Genomic DNA, 17,394 nt, shown 5'->3' with positions numbered 1-17,394 from the left:
CCCATCTTTAGATCTACTTCATTTTTTAAAAATGCTAATAGTACTGATATAACATAGTTAAGACCCTTTTGATGGACATTTACATTCTTTTCGATTTTTCTCTATTACCAACAGTGGTGCTGTAAATATCCTTCTATAAGCTTTCTTGTACACGTGTGAATGTTTCTTTATACATTTATATCACACTAGCCATGTATTTATATCACACTGATGATGTATTTTAAAGGAAATCATCTGTTTGATACCTATAAATAACTAAAAAATAGAATTGGGCTCACAAGATATCTGCAATTTTTATTTTAATGGATCCTATGACACTGCTGTCTCAAATGATTACACCTATTTGCACTCTTGTCAGCATCACATGACTACCCATTTCCTCAAGCCCTTGTCGTAGATATTGGAAAATCTTCTGGTTGGCTACTTGTCTTAATTTTTGCGGGGGCTGCTTTGCACAGAAATCTACCATTTCAATATATTCACACTTATCAGTCTTCTCTTTTGTGGCTTTTACATTCTTCATCTTACTTAAGAATTCTATCCAAACGTTATATACATTCTTCGTGGTTTTTTCCCTGATACTTCCACAGCTTAAGAAAAAGAAAAAGTTTAGATCTTTGATCTAAGGGTATGAGGTAGAAATCTAAAATTTTTTTTCAAATGGATAGACAACTTACCATTATAATATAATAATCATTAATATTTATTGAACAACACTTGCTTGTGTCAGGTTCTGTTCAATTTAATCCTATCTCTTTGGGGTTGTTTTGAAGATTAAACAAAACATTTTAAAGAGGAAGCAAGGAAGGCACCAAATGGTTATGTGGTTTGCCCAATTTATACAGATATTAACTGGTAGACTCAGGCTTCTAACTCTAGCAGAATGACTCCGCGCTATTTGGCCTTCTAATACAATTTCCTTTTCCCACAGATCTCAAATACCACCTTTATAATATACTAAATTGCCATAAATATTTGGTCTATTTATGGACTTTTTATTCTGTTTCAATGATCTATTTGTCTATTCTTACACTACCTTGTGATCATTTAAAATATCTAATCCGATGTTATCTACCCTAATTAAAATTTTAATAACTCCCTATTGACCTTAGGACCAAGTCCAAACCCTTTAGCATATCATGTAAGGTCCCCTTCTTTCCACTCCCTACTTCTGGAATCTCATATGTGGGTACAGATCCCTACCCCTCTGTTCTAGTTATAAAAACCTTTTGGCAGTTGTCTGAACAGGTCAAGCACATTCGTTTCATGGAACATCTGTGTCTCCATGTTTTTGTTCATATGCTTCCTATGTCTTATTTTCTTTCCTCATTTACTGGGCAAACACCTATTCATTTTTAAAGATAAACTCAAACATTAGTACCTTTAGCCTTTCCTCCCTCCCCATCCCAACCAAGGAGAAAGAAACCATTCTTTCCTCCTATATGTGTCTATTCCCTCATACTTTTATCCTAGCATCATTATTTTACTGTATTTATTCATCGACATGTTTCTCTTTCTCACCATAACATGAGAGTCTTGAGGGCAGGACCACATCTGATTAAGTATCTAGCATAGCCTTAGTAAATATTTGTTGAGTAAATCAGTATAAAACAACGACCATCAAATTGCGTGAGTAGTCATCTGATTTATAAAAAGATGCAACAAATTTTAAAATGATACAAAATATTTCCAAAACAACATCAAAAAGTGAGTGTATTTAACCATACTCAGCTCATAACAGAGCAAGTGGGTGAATGGAATAATAATTCATGCTATAGCATGTTTAATGAACTGGCAACAGAGGAGGTTGGTTGAAGGAGGGCAGAGGAACTGTGTCTTTTAAGAATTAGAACCGAGGGGCTCCATAATCATCTGGCATCCGCTCAATGTTGTACCTGATCAGGACAAAAAATTAACACTGGTAAGAAAGGTGGGTCCTGAACCATCCTTTACTGATTGACACACTCTCACCTTCCACTGTGAATCCTTTTTGTCAGTGCGAATATTTTAAAAAGATACCATAATGAATGATTTACAGCAAAATGCTGACCATATTATATTTATTCTTCAGTCAGAAAGTTAACAAGGAGGTGAGCCAGGCACTGAGTCCAGGTAAGCCCAACTCCTTAGCCCACATTCTTCCCGCTATACTGTGTTCTCCCTAAGCTGAAAAGCTGGATAATAACAGTCTGAAGACTGATGTGGGAATATCCAAGAAGGATAAAGAACAGCTGTTGTTTTTTAAATAAGCTTTTAGTTTCCCAGATGAGGGGCTAATCACATGCACTAGGCTTTCAAAAAAAGATATTTCTGGATAAAAAGATTAGCTTGATTTAAATTACTGCTTTGTATTTAAAGCAACACATCTATTTCTTCTAGTAATCTTATTGTAATAATGTGTCTGCCTCATTCCTAAATCCTAGTTTTATCTTTTGCCCTTGTTCTTGTTACTTTGTCTCATCTCTTCAAATAGAACTATGTAAACACTTGATATAACAGTTTCTTTCAAATCCTTCTATAACCTGACCTCATTTTTAACTGATATCAACTGATATCAACTATGTATCACTTCTCCAAGAGAAAGTTCTCACCTGTGGTTAGAAATATACATGATGGGAACTCCAGGGATCTTCCGGATTCTTCGTTTAAGGTCCCGGTCAACCGTGGCCACAATGTAACACTTGTGCTGTAAGAGACATCAACTGAGTGTTCACAGGGAGCTCACTCAGTCTACTTAGTGACAGTGGATAATGGTACAATCACAGGCTAGTCTGAAGAATTATTCATTCTCATGGTAAAGAGAAAAGGAAAGGCTAGAACAATTCGTTGAGTAACTATTATGATCTAGGACCTCATATTTATAAAACATACAACAAGCTGCCTGGACTGAATGTAGCTCCAAGAATCTTGAGGGAGAGAAGATAGAAAAAAACTATTTAAAAGCCACAAATTTTTTTTTGTCTCATTAAGTGGAAGGGAGTTTCACATCTGAGGAGGACAATTCCTCGGTTTTGGGAAAACACCCTGAGGGAGTCTATGCAGAGTAAGTGCCTTAAATGGGAGGGCACAGCTTTCGCCTTTCCCAGGATCTCCAGGCTCGGGCCTACTCTGAGGCCTCCTAGCGGGGGAGGCAGGCTACCTCTTTGGCCAGGAGGCCAGGATGGGATCTCCTACTTCTTCCGGGGTACTTGTGAGATAGCACCCTGGGAGACTCGGATGTAACTGAGAAATACTTCTGGGCTAGGCATTGTGGAGAGGAACAATATTCCTGCATGGGGAGGAAATGGAAATGGAACCTTATTTTACATTCACAGGGAGGTGGAATCTGATCTATTATTATATCTACACTCACTCACTTACACCATTTTATAGAGAAGATTTGTAGAATAAAGAATCAGTAAGTGCCCCAAATCATACACCCAATAAATGCAGGTGCTGAGATCTAAAACCCATGTCTCCTGCTCAAGCCTTTGACCTTTCCTCTATGACCACAGCAAACATTTACAGTTCAGTTTTTTTTTTTAAGATTTTATTTTTTCCTTTTTCTCCCCAAAGCCCCCCGGTACATAGTTGTATATTCTTCGTTGTGGGTCCTTCTAGTTGTGGCATGTGGGACACTGCCTCAGTGTGGATTGATGAGCAGTGCCATGTCCGCGCCCAGGATTCGAACCAATGAAACACTGGGCCGCCTGCAGCGGAGTGCGCAAACTTAACCACTCGGCCATAGGGCCAGCCCCTACAGTTCAGTTTCTTAAGTAAATGAGGATACCTATGCTTTCTATGAAGTTTTTTTTTTTTTTTTACTATTTACATCCCAAGATACTTTATAGACCATGAATATTCCGGAGGTAATAGTTTACCTTTTTTTTTTAAAGTACTAAGTAAATCTTTAAAAACTGATGATACCTGAGTTACTCTCTGTACCAAGCAGTCATCTGCATAGGTTCCTTTGTGTGTGCATGGTAATCGTTCAAATCTTGGATCCTTGGCAATCCTACAGGGTTAGAAAAGTGAATTAATGATAACATTCAGGCCACTAGATAACTTTCTGAGTCTCAGTCAGCGAAATAAGAGTAACATGACCTACGTGGAGATTTTAAGGCCCCTCTGTCCTCCTGAAGCTTACCTTCTAATTGGAAAGACAACTTATACAGAAGGGAATTAAAACTGACTGACAGCTTGTGTGTCTTAGGTCCTTTAATCTTCACAAAACTCTGAATTATTATATTTTCATTTTATAGATGAGGAGACAGATTCAGAAAGATTAATTTGTTCAAAGCTACACAGCTGGAAAAAGCCAGGATTCAAAATCAAACCAATTTTAACCCAACCATTTCACTTTTAGGAAGTTGTCTTAGACAAAAGTACAAAAATATAGAGACAAGGATGGTCACTACAGCATAGTTTATAATAGTGAAAAACTGGAGATAATCTGAATACCCATCAGCAAGGTAAAAGCTAAATATATTTTGGTGCCTCTATCCCATTAAAAAAAAAAAGAGGTATGTACCACTGTGGAAGGACCTATATTAAACTGTTGAATAAACAAAGTAAGCTATTGAACTATATATACATATATGACTCAAGAAAATACAAATCTCTTTCTTCGATTCTCTTTCTCTAGATTTGCACTTATTCAGAAGAAGGTGTGGAAAAATATATATTAACCCTTCTCAGGTGTCACTCTCTGAGTAGGAGAATGGACAAAGCGTGAATATGGAGGAGGACTTTTACTTTTTATTGAATGTATACATTTATATTGTTTGCCATAAACAAATCAAACATGTATTATTTTCATACAAATTTGTAAAAGAAAACCCTGAAGTCTGTGATTCCCAGAGCCAATGCTGTTTCTATTACACAATGATCAGGACCCACAAATGAACAGAAACACAAGGCAGCACATAGGTACCAAGTGCAACAAAAATACTCCATCTATCACAGTAGCTGAGAGCTAGGTCAATGTGGGTTGGGTCTATTTAGAAAAAATTACACAGAGAAGAAATAAAATGAAGATGAAAGAATGTTCCAAGTAAGTGGAGGCAGGCATATTCCAAAAAGGGTACCACCCATCAGTAAAATGGTTTGGTGGTGTTCAGGGAAGAGTGTGCACATCTTTCTGGTGGGGAGAAGGCTGTTCACGCAGAGGAGATGAAACAGGGCTGGAAAGCAGGTTGAGGGTGGACTGGGAAGAGTCTCCAACGCCAAGCTGAGAAGTGTGAGCTCCATGACATTGGTGATGGGGAGTGGTTAAAGATTTCTCAGTGACAGAGCGACATGAGCAAAGCTTTGTCCCAGAAAGACCAGGCAGGCTGTGGTGAGGAGCACACACTAGGAGGAAGGCAGACTGGCTGCTTGGAAACTAGGCAGGCAATAGCCTAGGCCCTTGCTCTTCTGGTTACCCCTTCAATCCTAAAATCATTGGTCTCCTCCTTCCTGCTGGCTCTTTCTCAGAAACATACCAACATGCGCTAGGATCTCCCCATCTTAAAAAATAAAAAAAATCCTTCTTTTTACTTATACTACCCTCCTCAACAACCCATTTCTCTGCTTCTCTTCACAACCAAACTTGAAGTTAGAGGTACACTCGGTACCTTTATTTTCTCCCCTCCTATTCTTTATTATTATTATTAAAATAATTGCTTCTTTCCCCCTTTTTATCTGAAGTATTTCAAGTATACAAAAAAGCATAAGGAATGATGAAAACCTTGTATCCACCATCTAGTTAAAGAAATGAAACATTACAAATAAAAATGAAGCCCCTTCTCCAATCCCAACTTCTTTTTACCTCCCCACAAGTAACTATATCCTAAATTTGGTATTTATCAGTCCCACACATTTTACTACATATGTAAGATTATACACGTATATACCTGTAAACAATGAACTAATAGTTTGCATGTTTTTAAACTTTACATAAATGGTATGCTTCACATATGCTCTTGCTTCATTTGTTTTACATTGTTTTGGAGATCTAGCCACATTGACACATATAACTCTACTTCAGTCATTTTCATTCCTGTATTTTATTCATGAACATTCCATAATGTATCCATTCTCTTCTTAATGGATCTTTTGGCCGCCTGCAATTTTTTGCTACCATACACAAAAGAAAATTCCAATACTTGTCTCCAATATATGTATGTGAGCTTCTCTGTGGCAGGCCCTTTGTTTTTTTACCAGAAGCACAGTATGAAATGCATTTTATCTAGGACACAGTAAGCACATATATACACACATGTAAAAGTGAAAAAAGTTCTGTGATACAATACTCAACCTTTCCTACATACAATATATGTCAATATTTTATAGTTTATTCTATTTCATTAAAAAGATATACTGGTTGTGACCTACTAAACTGATTTTACAACCTATAGATTTGTGATCCTCAGGTTGAAAGACATAGGGTTGTAAGAGTATGAACAGCCTCGTTTGTATCAGATATTGCCAAACTGCTGTCCAAAGTGACTGTCCAATTTACACGCTTAACAAGTGAATATGAGAATTTCCATTGCTCCATAATCTCAACTGTTCTTGGCACTGTCAAGCAGGCTTTAATTCTTGCCAATCTGCTGGGCATGAAATGATATCTTATTGTGAAATTTAAGGAATTTGTCTTTTTCGTACAAATTTGTAGTTTTTTATATATTTTGAAAATAAGCCCTTTGGTGATTATATGTGTTACTAAGATCTCACTATCTGTGGCTTGTCTTCTCATTTGTTTATGGTGTCTTTTGTTATACAGAAGTATTCAATTTCAATAGAGTCAAATCGATTAGTTTTTCATTATGGTTTGGACTTCTTAAGAAATCCCTGCCTACTCCAAAATCACTAAGATATTCTCTATATTTTCTATAAAAGTTTAGTTACTTAATCTACCTGGAATTGATTTTGAAGGAAGTGAGATAAGGAGCCCATTTTATTTCTTTCCATAGGGATAATCAATATTTTAATAGTTTATCACTTTCCCATTGACCTAAATAATGTTACCACTTTCATACATTAGATTCCCACTTTTCCTTTTGCCTTTACTAAAATAGCTTTATTAAGTATTTATAAAATATAATGAAATTCACTGACTATAAATGTAAAATTCGATGAGTTTTGACAAATTTATATATCCATGTCACAACCTCTACAATTCAGAAAGAGAACATTTCCATTACTACAAAAGTTCCCTGTGTCCCTCTGCAGTTAATCTTCTTTTTCCATCCTCAGCTCCAGGCAACCATTGATCTATATTCTATTACTATAGTTTATTATATGAACTAGGATTTCATATAAATGGAATCACATTTCTGGAGTGATGGAAATGTTCTATTTCATGACAACGATGGTGGTCCCATGACCGTATACATTTGCCAAACCCATTATACTGTACAATTAAACTTGGTGCATTTTATAGCACATAAGTTACATCTCCTTATAGGTAACACGTACACACAAAAACCCACTGGTATATCCTTTACTTTGAATGGGTCTTTTACCCATGCATGATTCCGTGATACCATGCATTGATCATCTGGAAAATACTGATTCACTGAGTTACAAACATCTTCCAAATATTGACACATTTCATTATATAATATAAAAAAAATCATACTCATTAATATCTTCACGGTCTCAACAGAAAGATCCATAGTATTGGGAATGTGATAACTCGTGATTTTCCAAAACTGTAATTTTCACTTGAAAGCTCGAATTTTATCATTGGTAGCTAATACAGTAAGTTGTTTTCCTTGAAGTGACAAGTAGACTGCATAAATTTTTGAGACAATATCTGCTAAATACCAAAGTCTGAAAAATCAGTGTTTGTCTGTTGTTCTTCACATAAAAATGATATTCCATGAAAAACCAGCTGGTTCAATTCACAACTCAAACAAGCACACAAATGCTTCTCACCAAGACAATCTTCGTCCTTTGGTATGGAGCAAAAGCGCTGTATGTCTACTTCAAACTTCATCACAAGGAATACTGATGTGTACTCCAGGGTTGAGACTTAACATAGTTTACTACTTCATCAAGGATATGCTTGAGACTCTGGTATTTTTTTTTTTAACTGCCACTGGGTAGCAGTGAAGAATACAAAGACTACTAGCATTATTTGGGCCCACTGCCTTGATTTGTAATAAGGCACCAGCATTTCTGCCATCAGTTCAAACGTCAGCACAGTGACAAAAGCAATGCCTTGGTATTATTATGAAAACGGTTTTGCAAACTCCCTGCAAAGGTCTGTGGGACTCCTAGGTGTCCACAGACCACACTTTGGGAACTGCTACTTTAAACTCAAGAGTACTTTCTAGGGGCCGGCCTGGTGGCGCAGCGGTTAAGTTCGCACATTCCGCTTCTCGGCGGCCCGGGGTTCGCTGGTTCGGATCCCGGGTGCGGACATGGCACTGCTTGGCAGCCATGCTGTGGTAGGCGTCCCACGTATAAACTAGAGGAAGATGGGCACGGATGTTAGCTCAGAGCCAGGCTTCCTCAGCAAAAAGAGGAGGACTGGCAGTAGTTAGCTGAGGGCTAATCTTCCTCCAAAAACGAAAAAAAAAAAAAAAAAAAAGAGTACTTTCTAGAGTAAATTCAAAACTTAGAATCCTTTAAGTGTGAGACTCTGAAGGGGACATCTAGATTACAAACTGATAGTAAAACATTTCCTAATTGAAAACCTAGAGGAACTTAAAAAGGAGGCCCACAAGACCAATATTACTAAGTAACCTAGTTCAAAAAGCTTCAGCTTAAAAATCTCTAACCTTCAAACATTTGCTTGCTTAATCCCAAATGGTTAACTAGTTTTGTATGTTTTTTATTTAAACTAATCGGACAAGAAATTTTTGGACAGCAAATAGATGAAGAAGGGTCAAAAGAATCTACAGTATGCAAATCCAGAACAAATCTAGACCAGCTACTCCCTACCTTAGAGCCACTCGATACTTCTGCCCCAATTTCTCAATTTCAGCCATTACACAGTCAGTTATACAAGGGATACCTACCAAGGAAAAAAAATCATATTAGTAACAGAACTTGTGAAGAAACTGCTTTTACTCTCTCTGAATTATATCCTGTTGAGAGTCTTTAAAAGACCCATGAGACTCCTGGAATGACAGCAGAATAAGCACACTGCAATGAACACTAAGAACTAGAGGAGAATAAAATCCCCAAAACTAGGGAACTGTCCCAACCCCACACCACAGATTCCATAAAGTATCTGTGATAAATACATCTGGGGAAAAAATTAAGCTGGATTCCTATCATTCTCTATACATTACAATAAGTTCCAGAAGGAAAAAATGTAAATGTGAACCAAAAGAAACTATGAAATTAACCAGAAAATGAAAATTTGATCACATAAAAATATAAAACTTCTGACAACTATCAAAGAAAAAGTCATATTAAAGTGAAAAAAAAATTAATTGGGAAAAATAGTTCTACAGATTTGTCAAAGGACTAGTTTCCTTACTATACAAAGAGCTTATAATAGTAGCTTAGAATTATGTGCTATTTGCCAGACACTGTGCTAAGCACTTTACAAGGAATGTCCCACTTAATCCTCAGAACAACTCCTATCAGGTAAGGTTGTTATTATTATTATCTCCTTTTTATAGATGAGGAAACTGAGACACAAAGAAGTAACCAGATAGCAAATGGTGAAGCCAAGATTTGAACTGGCTACAGACTGCATTCTTAATTAACACACTACATTTCATTTCATAGAAGAAGACAGCCAAATGGTCAATGAGCATAAAGATGCTCAATCCCACTCCTAATTAAAGAGATATAAGTTGAAACAAGATTTCATTTTCTATCTACTAGAGTGGCAAAGATTAAACAGATGAAAATACCCAATATTAAAGAAACAGGTATTCTCACACTAAGTTAGAAGGTACATAAATTTGTATAACTAATTGAGCAGAAATTTGTAATACCTATTAAAATAAAAAATATATATACATCCCTTGATATTATAATACAGCTTCTAGAAAATGTATGCTAAAGAAATATTCCATCCTAACAAAGAGACATATTCACAAAGATATTCACTACAGCTTTATTTATAATAGGGTAAAAATTGGAAATAATTCAAATGTTTAGTAGGATATTGGTTTAAAAGAATTATATATTTAAACAATAGGATACTATGTAACTTAAAAAAATAATGAGGTCCATCTTTATATACTGACACAAAAAAACGTTCAAGATGTATTTGTTCAATGTAAAAAGCAAGGAGAAATGGATAAATAAGATGTGATCTATCCACACAAAGGAATATTATTTGGTACAAGAAAGAAATGATGTATGATACATGCTTTAACATGGATGAGGCTTGAATATTATGCTAAATGAAACAGGACCAAATTTTATATAATCCCATTTTAATGAAATATCCAAAATAGGCATATCTATAGAGAAAGAAAGAAAATTAGTGGTTACCTAGGGGTGGGGTGAATGGGACGGGTTGTAGGATGATAGCCAAGTGGTTCAGAGTTTCTTTCTGGGTAATGAAAATGTTTTAAAATTGACTGTGAATACACTAAAAGCCATTAAATCGTAAACTTTAAATGGGTGAACTGTATGGTATGTGGATTATACCCAAAGCTGTTATAAAAAAAGCACGAAGAGTAATAGTAAATAATGTATGACCCATTTTCATTAATAAAATAAATGAAAACAACCTCTACCCCACAGAGACTGTATATGAATTTTAAAAAACTTTCCCTCTGAGAAAAAGCATGACAGGGAACTTTCATTTTTTTTAATGCCAGATTTTTTCTTACAAGTACATTAATACTTTTGAAAGCAGACAAAGTTATCAAATTTTGAACTAAAATACAACGCTCAGAAGAAAAAGCGTTGTAAGATGGAGGTATGAAGTCAGTAAGATCAGACAGTCTTGGAATCAGAGGGCAATATGCACCTTAAGAGGATCAATTTCAGAGCCACACAGCAGTGAAGCAAGAAAGGGCTTACATCTGGAGCAGGGAAGTGGGCCGGGGAAGATCACCGTAAAAAAGGGACAGCAACAGGGAAGAGGACACATGGGCAGGAAAAAAAGCTGATGGGAAGCTAACCATCCTCCCTTGTTGGAAAATCAGATGAAAATAGAAGGAACTAAGGAGCTATGAAAAGGTCAACAGGGCATCTTAAAGGCAAGAGAAAGATAAAGGCCTTCCTTTAAGTATAAAGTCAAGTGAAGAAAAGTTAAACAAGCAGAGCTTAAACAGTTAAGGAATATCCTAGGTAACTGAGATTGTTCTGTACTTGCATGTTTCTTCAACCTTTGCTTTGAGGTATTATGTTACACAGAAGACTGCAGAAAGTGGTATTTTCCTTAATAAGCTTGTTTTTAGAAAAGGCACAGTAAGCATTAGGCTGTATGCCTTATAGCTGTACTCTAAGGTATCCACACCTGGAGAAAGGCTAACTGCAGGACTAAAACTATCCTAAACAGCTGCCATCTACATAATAGTGGTGGAGCTAGAGTCAAGGAAACGATTCACCTCCAAGGGGTCATGCTTGCACCCTCCGTCCATTTCATTTATAAACAGATCACAGCATTCCTGGAGAAGCAGCTGAGACAACCATAAGAAACACCATGGGAATACAAAAAGTCTACCTAAACAAGTCTAGTGTCTTCCCTCATACAGGGTCACCCTAGTCCACTCACACACACATGGTAGTACCCCAACTTCAGGCTACTCTTTATTATTTCTAAGAGATTTTAAAAAATTGAAGTATTACACATACATGGCTTTAGAAAGAAATACAGAAAGGCATAAATGAAAAAATATCCATCCCCTGATCTTTTCCCACCCCACCAATTCTGGTCCTTAGAGATGACTATTTTACTCCATTAGCTGTTTTTCTCAATTGGTGGTTACCTTCATATCTTGATATAATAAACTTACGCAGTCACTTTTTATATCTATTAATTTTAGGCATTTAAAGAATTTAGCTCTTAACCATCACACACCCCTTACCCCATCTTCCCAGTTTTAATAAATCAATAAACTACATTTACATTACTAACACTCTATAAATGTTGTTCATTATAGAATATCTTCTAAATATTAAAGGAGGTGCAAACTTTTTCCTTTGATTCCAATAATTTATTCTTTATGGCAAAGTATAATTCTAATTTTCATTTGTACCTTTAACTAGATGACTGGAAAATATATGAATATAAATCCACCAAAAAATGCAATGGATCTCACTATCAGGAAATTATTCCCTTGTACAGGGCCTAAATTTTCTTTTTCCTACTCACAACAGTGAGGGCAGATCATTTGAAGGAGGGGACATCCAAATACACAAGGGAAATCTATTAATGGTAAATTGCATACCTAGGTGTAAATAAACTACCTCAGATCTTTTGTAGTACAAATAAATACCAAACTGAATAAACTTAGAAATTGTTGACCATCATCACTTCTGGTTCTGTAATTGTAAATGGCAAAATGTCTTATTTAGCTCTTCCACACTGGAGTGGAATGGAGAAATGTTCCCTCCTTGATGTAAACGAATATACATACTGAATATGTAATAAACATGTAATAAATTTTCATCTACCCAGAATTTTAAAATCCAGAATTCTAAAACAGAAAATTCCCCTTCTATGTTCAAAATTGACGTCCATAAAGATGGTCAAAGCACACTAACTATTTTCTGAATCGTGAAAGTTTAATTATTCCCAGTCAAGTCTGCATTATATTTCAATTCATTGAAAATGGTTATTGCTATGGTGAGCAAATTAAATCGCCAGCAATTCAGTTAACTAGAACCTCATTCCTCTCATGTATTTGGATAAATACGATTATTCTGTACAAATGTCACAGAAATGTAAAGGTATGATACTCACACTTGGCATACAGACAGTCCATCATTGACTGTACTAAGTCCAGTTTGGCTTTAATGGAAAAGTTGATAAAGTTGGTATCAACCAGGATGTGGTAAGGTGGGCCGAGCTGTGTGTTATATTGGAAGAATAAGCAGGAAGGATGTTGGGGGCTGAGTGTAAAAAAGAAAGAAAACACAAAACAACGTCTATATTGATACTTTGGTATCAACAACAAAAAAAGAAGTCTCTGCTTGTAACATTTTGCTATAGATTAAGCTCCTTTTTCCTTGTTAATTGGAAATAAATCCTAATAAATCCTGTGATTATATATCCATCATCAATCTAGGGCAAAGTAAGAAAAACAAGGAAAATGTGATGAAGTTTCATAAAGTTAAATGCATTTATTTACAAGGAATGATCTTTATTCTGAAAATATGTCCTCATTATTTTCTTAGTGATACATTCTTTCTTTTATGAAACGCTGGTGTATTAAACAATGGCAATTATTTCTTCTGAAAGATTCTTGGCAAAGAAAAAAATTAATGATTCTAGATTTAATCCCCAGGATTTTACAGGAAATTTTACTGCTCCATGAAATCCAAAAACCTTCAAATCCTTGGAACTGATATATGCTCATCAATATCACTTTCATTTGCATAGTTGTGCCAGATTTATTCACAAATGACTGAGCAAATTAGCTCAGGGCAAGCCTGGATTTCTAAGAGGTCCAAGGTTTTAGAATGTCTCTTCTAGGGCGAGCCCCCGTGGCCAAGTGGTTAAGTTCCACACACTCCACTCTGGTGGCACAGGTTCAGTTCCCAGGTGTGGACTTACACCATTTGTGTATCAGTAGCCATGCTATGACAGTGGCTCACACAAAATAAAGGAAGATTGGCAACAGACGTTACGTTAGTTCAGGGCAAAAAAAAAAAAGAAGAAGAAGAAAAAGAATATCTCTTCTTAAGTTTTAAAGGAAAACACGAAATTCTTGATTACTCACACTTCTCTTTCCTTGAGTGCACTGGGATCTTTCTTTTCTTTTTTTTTAGGTTTTAATCTATCCTTTTCTTTGCTAGGAAAAAAAAAGTAAATTAAACACAAGGGAGAAGAAAAAACCATAGCAGTTATAATCTCATTCAAAATTAAAAGTTTCTTTGGGTGTGTGTGTGTATAGAGGAAACCCTACTTTGTGACTTCTTTATGTTAACATCAGCATATACTTTTTGAGCACAAATAACTGTGTGGGAAGTTGCCTGGAATTAACATAATTAATCCATAAAACATGATTAAATTAAAACTCCCTAGCCAATAATTTGTGAAAATTATAAATGGGTAAATAAATATTGGTTATACTATCATTTCTTTCTTAGCCAGAAGCTCTCATATCAAGGATCAAAATCCACTTCCAAAAAGTGGGTAAATAGGCTGACATTTATCTTCTGAAGACTCAGATGTTTTAACCGTAGGGTTCCCCCATATGCCTCTTAAAAAGGGCTGAAATGAAACAACACATGTACAAAATTTAACCCTTACCTAGAATAAAACAGTAATAATGGGGAAAATTTCCGAAAAATTGCATGACAAATATATACTAAAGGCTGAGAATACCATTTAATAACTCTGAAGGCTTTAACCACCATTCCTTTGTTCTGAGCCTCTTAATCAAAATGAAGACAAGTCTTTATTTAATAACTTCCACCATTCTTCACTAAAGCAGGGAAGATGTTTGGGTCCTCCTTATAGTAGGGAATATGATTCCACTCTTCTCCCACAGCCATCAGACTCTTGTAAGATTTACAGAATGGAGACATCTAGGTGTTTTCCCACTATTTCTTTCAAAAATATTTGAGTGTCAGGTGCAGGAGACACAAGGGAACCATGGTCTCTGACCTCACCATCTTTCAACAATTATAACAAACATGTTTTTTCCTGGGAAATGTAGTAGTGTAATATAGCAAGAACATAAAGATAATCCGACCTACCCCACAGGACTGTTAGGAGGCTTAAATGTGATATGGTAGAAAAAGTATATAAAAACGGTGGAACAAAGTGAACACTTAAATGTTTAATTCCCATCCCATTCACCAGCGTACTCGCTCAGGAGCTAAATGACCCTATACACTTCACAACTATCCCATGCTATACAAATCCAAGACACAATAATAGTAAAAGTAACCACAAGATAACAACAAAAACTTTCACTACTTATCCCCTCGTGACTCGTATATCTCTGGGCAGTCTATGAATCCAGCTGACTCCAGACACTCACAGCCTCTGATCTCTGAGACTAAGCATTCGCTTCATGGTCGCATACTTTCTTGCTTTCTTTTGCTTCCCCTTGAAACAGAAATTTTAGAGTTAAAACAGTTGGAAATACATTGCCTTTTCCTGATATCCATTTTTTTTCTTTTGTCTATTCCCTCCTCTTCTTCCCTCCTCTTATTCTCTTAGCCCCCTCTTATCCTCTCTGACTCAACTCGCCCCTCTCCCCACCCGCCAGGGCGTAACAGGCACCGCTCGGAGCAGTTTAAAACCTAAGCTCAGAATGAAAATAAGCAAGGAGAATGTGGACGAGATTTGGCTAAGGGCTGACTCCCTCAATTTCCGCCCAAAACGTGGCCAGACAACGTCCCTCCAGGTACCCTGCCCTCTCACCATGTCCACGCCGCACTCTTGTTTCTTCCGGAATCGCCGACAGCACGACTCTACGCGTCATGCGCATACTGCTTCCGGCACAGGATAGCCCGGAAGCGGAAGCCGCTTTGGGAAACGGAAAAGCCCGGAGCCGGTTCCCATCCTGAGCTGAGAGCTGTACTGGAGTCTCCGGGGGAGGGCCGAGGGCCGGGTTTCTGCCGGGCGCTGCCGCCGCCGCCTCCCGGGGCAGCAGAGCTGGGGCTTCGCCGCGCCGCCCCTCCCGGCTCGGGGAACCGTTCTCTCCTCCAGCACTCCACGCGGCAGAGCCCAGGGGACCTGCCGGCACCAGAGTTCCAGACAGAGAGGACAAGGGTAGGGGGGATGGAATTCTGGGTTGCTCGGTAGTTTTGGGAAACATATACTCCTCACCCTCAGCTCTGGGGCGTCAGGTCTCTATCGTGCAACTCGGAGGCTCTGGTTGCTGCTTGGTTCTTCTAGCCGGCATGGTGCTTCGTGCAGCCAGGTGGACGATTCTCAGGTTTCTCTCTGAGTAAATACCCTGTATTCGTCTCGGTGGAGAGAGGGATAAAGCAGCGTTCGAGGGCCTTCTTTAGACTATGTGGAAAATTGGGGCATAAACTTGCGTATGTTACTAGTTACCAAGCCAGGAAAATGGTGGGAAATAATTATTGTGAAGCCTTGGTGTGTTGTCCTTAAATGGAAAAGGAAGAGTTTTTGAGAACAAGAGGGTAAAAATAGCTTACCTGCTATGTACGCAGGTGGTTCTTAACCTTTTAGGGATCACGTACCCCTTGAAAGTTTGTGGCAAGCCAGGGACAATTCTTTAAAAAATGGGTACACATGTCATACAGTTTATGAGACTCATGGACTCTGAAGCCCGTCCCTGGACCCTCTAGGTGTCTGTGAACTTAAAAGTTAAGAACGTCTATCCTGTATACTATACCTGGCGCTTTAATTATTTACCTTCTTTGACCTTCACACTAACTTAAGTACCCTCATTGTACATTTGGGGAAGCGAGGCTCAGACTTTGTTCAGGGGTTTGTTTGGGTCTGTTTGATTCCAAAGCCTGTATTTTTCTTATTACGTGAAGCTGTCCTAGTGTTTGAAATCCAAAAAGGCTATTTGATTAGCAAAAACACCAAAGCTGACCATTGCATGACCCTTAATTTGAAACAGTGTATTGGTTAACATGAACTTTGGAGTCTGATGGGGTTAAAATCCCTGCTCTGGCTCATACTAGCTGCATGACATTGCGTAAATTAATCTATCTGTGCCTCAGTTTCTTATTGGTAAAATGGAGATAATCACAATAGTACCTGTCTTACAGGGATGTTATCAGGACTAAGTGAGTTGAAATGTAAAGTTCCTAGAACAGTATCCACCACAGGTAACCCCAATGAAAGTGTTTTCTATCGTTATCATTTTGTGTCTTCCAACATAGAGTATGTGGTGGCGTTGAAATTTCATGCCAATTGTATTCTAATATAGTTGCTCTATTTTGGAACTTGAATGTGTTGATAATCTCAAGAACCTTATTAAGTTTTCAGTTCTTGGAAAGCTCAATCGCAGGGTGATTTCTCATGTTGATTTGAGTTTAGACAGTTGTTTTCCTGTTTCTCCTTTCTCTTATAGGTATGCATACATTTAGATAGCTTTGTGGTTGACGTATCTGGCTTTGTTGGGTCTGAATATTTGATGTTGAAATAGTTTTATTATTGAAGCATCTACAGATCCTGTATGTGCCTTCTGCTTTACCCCACTTATGGTCACTGGGAGTTCCTAATCTTTTCAGAACAGCTTGTCTGCCAAGCTGTCATTCATGGGTAGAGCTGACAGTAACCACTTTTTCGATGCATTAGAACCTTTTGGTGATTAGGCAATAAGCTTTTTAAGTAAACATGATCAG

General features: G+C 37.3%; 2 protein-coding genes across 12 annotated transcripts in view; one reads left to right on the top strand and one right to left on the bottom strand.

The window, feature by feature from the left end:
- Positions 1-1,625: 1,625 nt before the first annotated feature.
- Positions 1,626-15,736, bottom strand: FCF1 (FCF1 rRNA-processing protein). The gene is made up of 8 exons (XM_070250176.1): positions 15,488-15,736; positions 15,102-15,169; positions 13,833-13,904; positions 12,854-13,002; positions 8,914-8,986; positions 3,907-3,994; positions 2,592-2,686; positions 1,626-1,895 (listed from the first exon to the last, which is right to left on the bottom strand). Exons 1-8 carry the CDS (start codon positions 15,488-15,490, stop codon positions 1,847-1,849), a joined length of 597 nt encoding a protein of 198 aa, XP_070106277.1. The 5' UTR covers positions 15,491-15,736; the 3' UTR covers positions 1,626-1,846.
- AREL1 (apoptosis resistant E3 ubiquitin protein ligase 1) overlaps positions 15,597-17,394 on the top strand; it is a 46,428-nt gene continuing 44,630 nt past the window's right edge. For 7 of the 11 annotated variants that reach the window (XM_023628109.2, XM_070250172.1, XM_070250174.1 and 4 more), the window contains exon 1: positions 15,698-15,838. The gene's annotated coding sequence lies outside the window, so the exon portion shown is untranslated. Of the gene's footprint in view, positions 15,839-17,394 lie in introns of all 11 variants that reach the window. The other 4 variants (XM_070250169.1, XM_070250171.1, XM_001490935.7 and 1 more) reach the window with 3 other exon arrangements.

The sequence above is a fragment of the Equus caballus genome, chromosome 24 (genome assembly GCF_041296265.1).
Source record: "Equus caballus isolate H_3958 breed thoroughbred chromosome 24, TB-T2T, whole genome shotgun sequence".
NCBI lineage: Eukaryota > Metazoa > Chordata > Mammalia > Perissodactyla > Equidae > Equus > Equus caballus.
The sequence above is the reverse complement of the archived record's forward strand: the minus strand, read 5'-3'. Positions and strand labels throughout refer to the sequence as shown.

What these genes read in the sequence shown, in the direction of transcription:
- FCF1 (XM_070250176.1), bottom strand. An exon ending in AGTCTCAGAGATCAGAGGCT is followed by an intron (nt 13,905 to 15,101) that starts GTGAGTGTCTGG and finishes TTTTTTTCCTAG; the next exon opens with CAAAGAAAAGGATAGATTAA. An exon ending in GGACTGTCTGTATGCCAAGT is followed by an intron (nt 8,987 to 12,853) that starts GTGAGTATCATA and finishes TTTCCTTGGTAG; the next exon opens with GTATCCCTTGTATAACTGAC.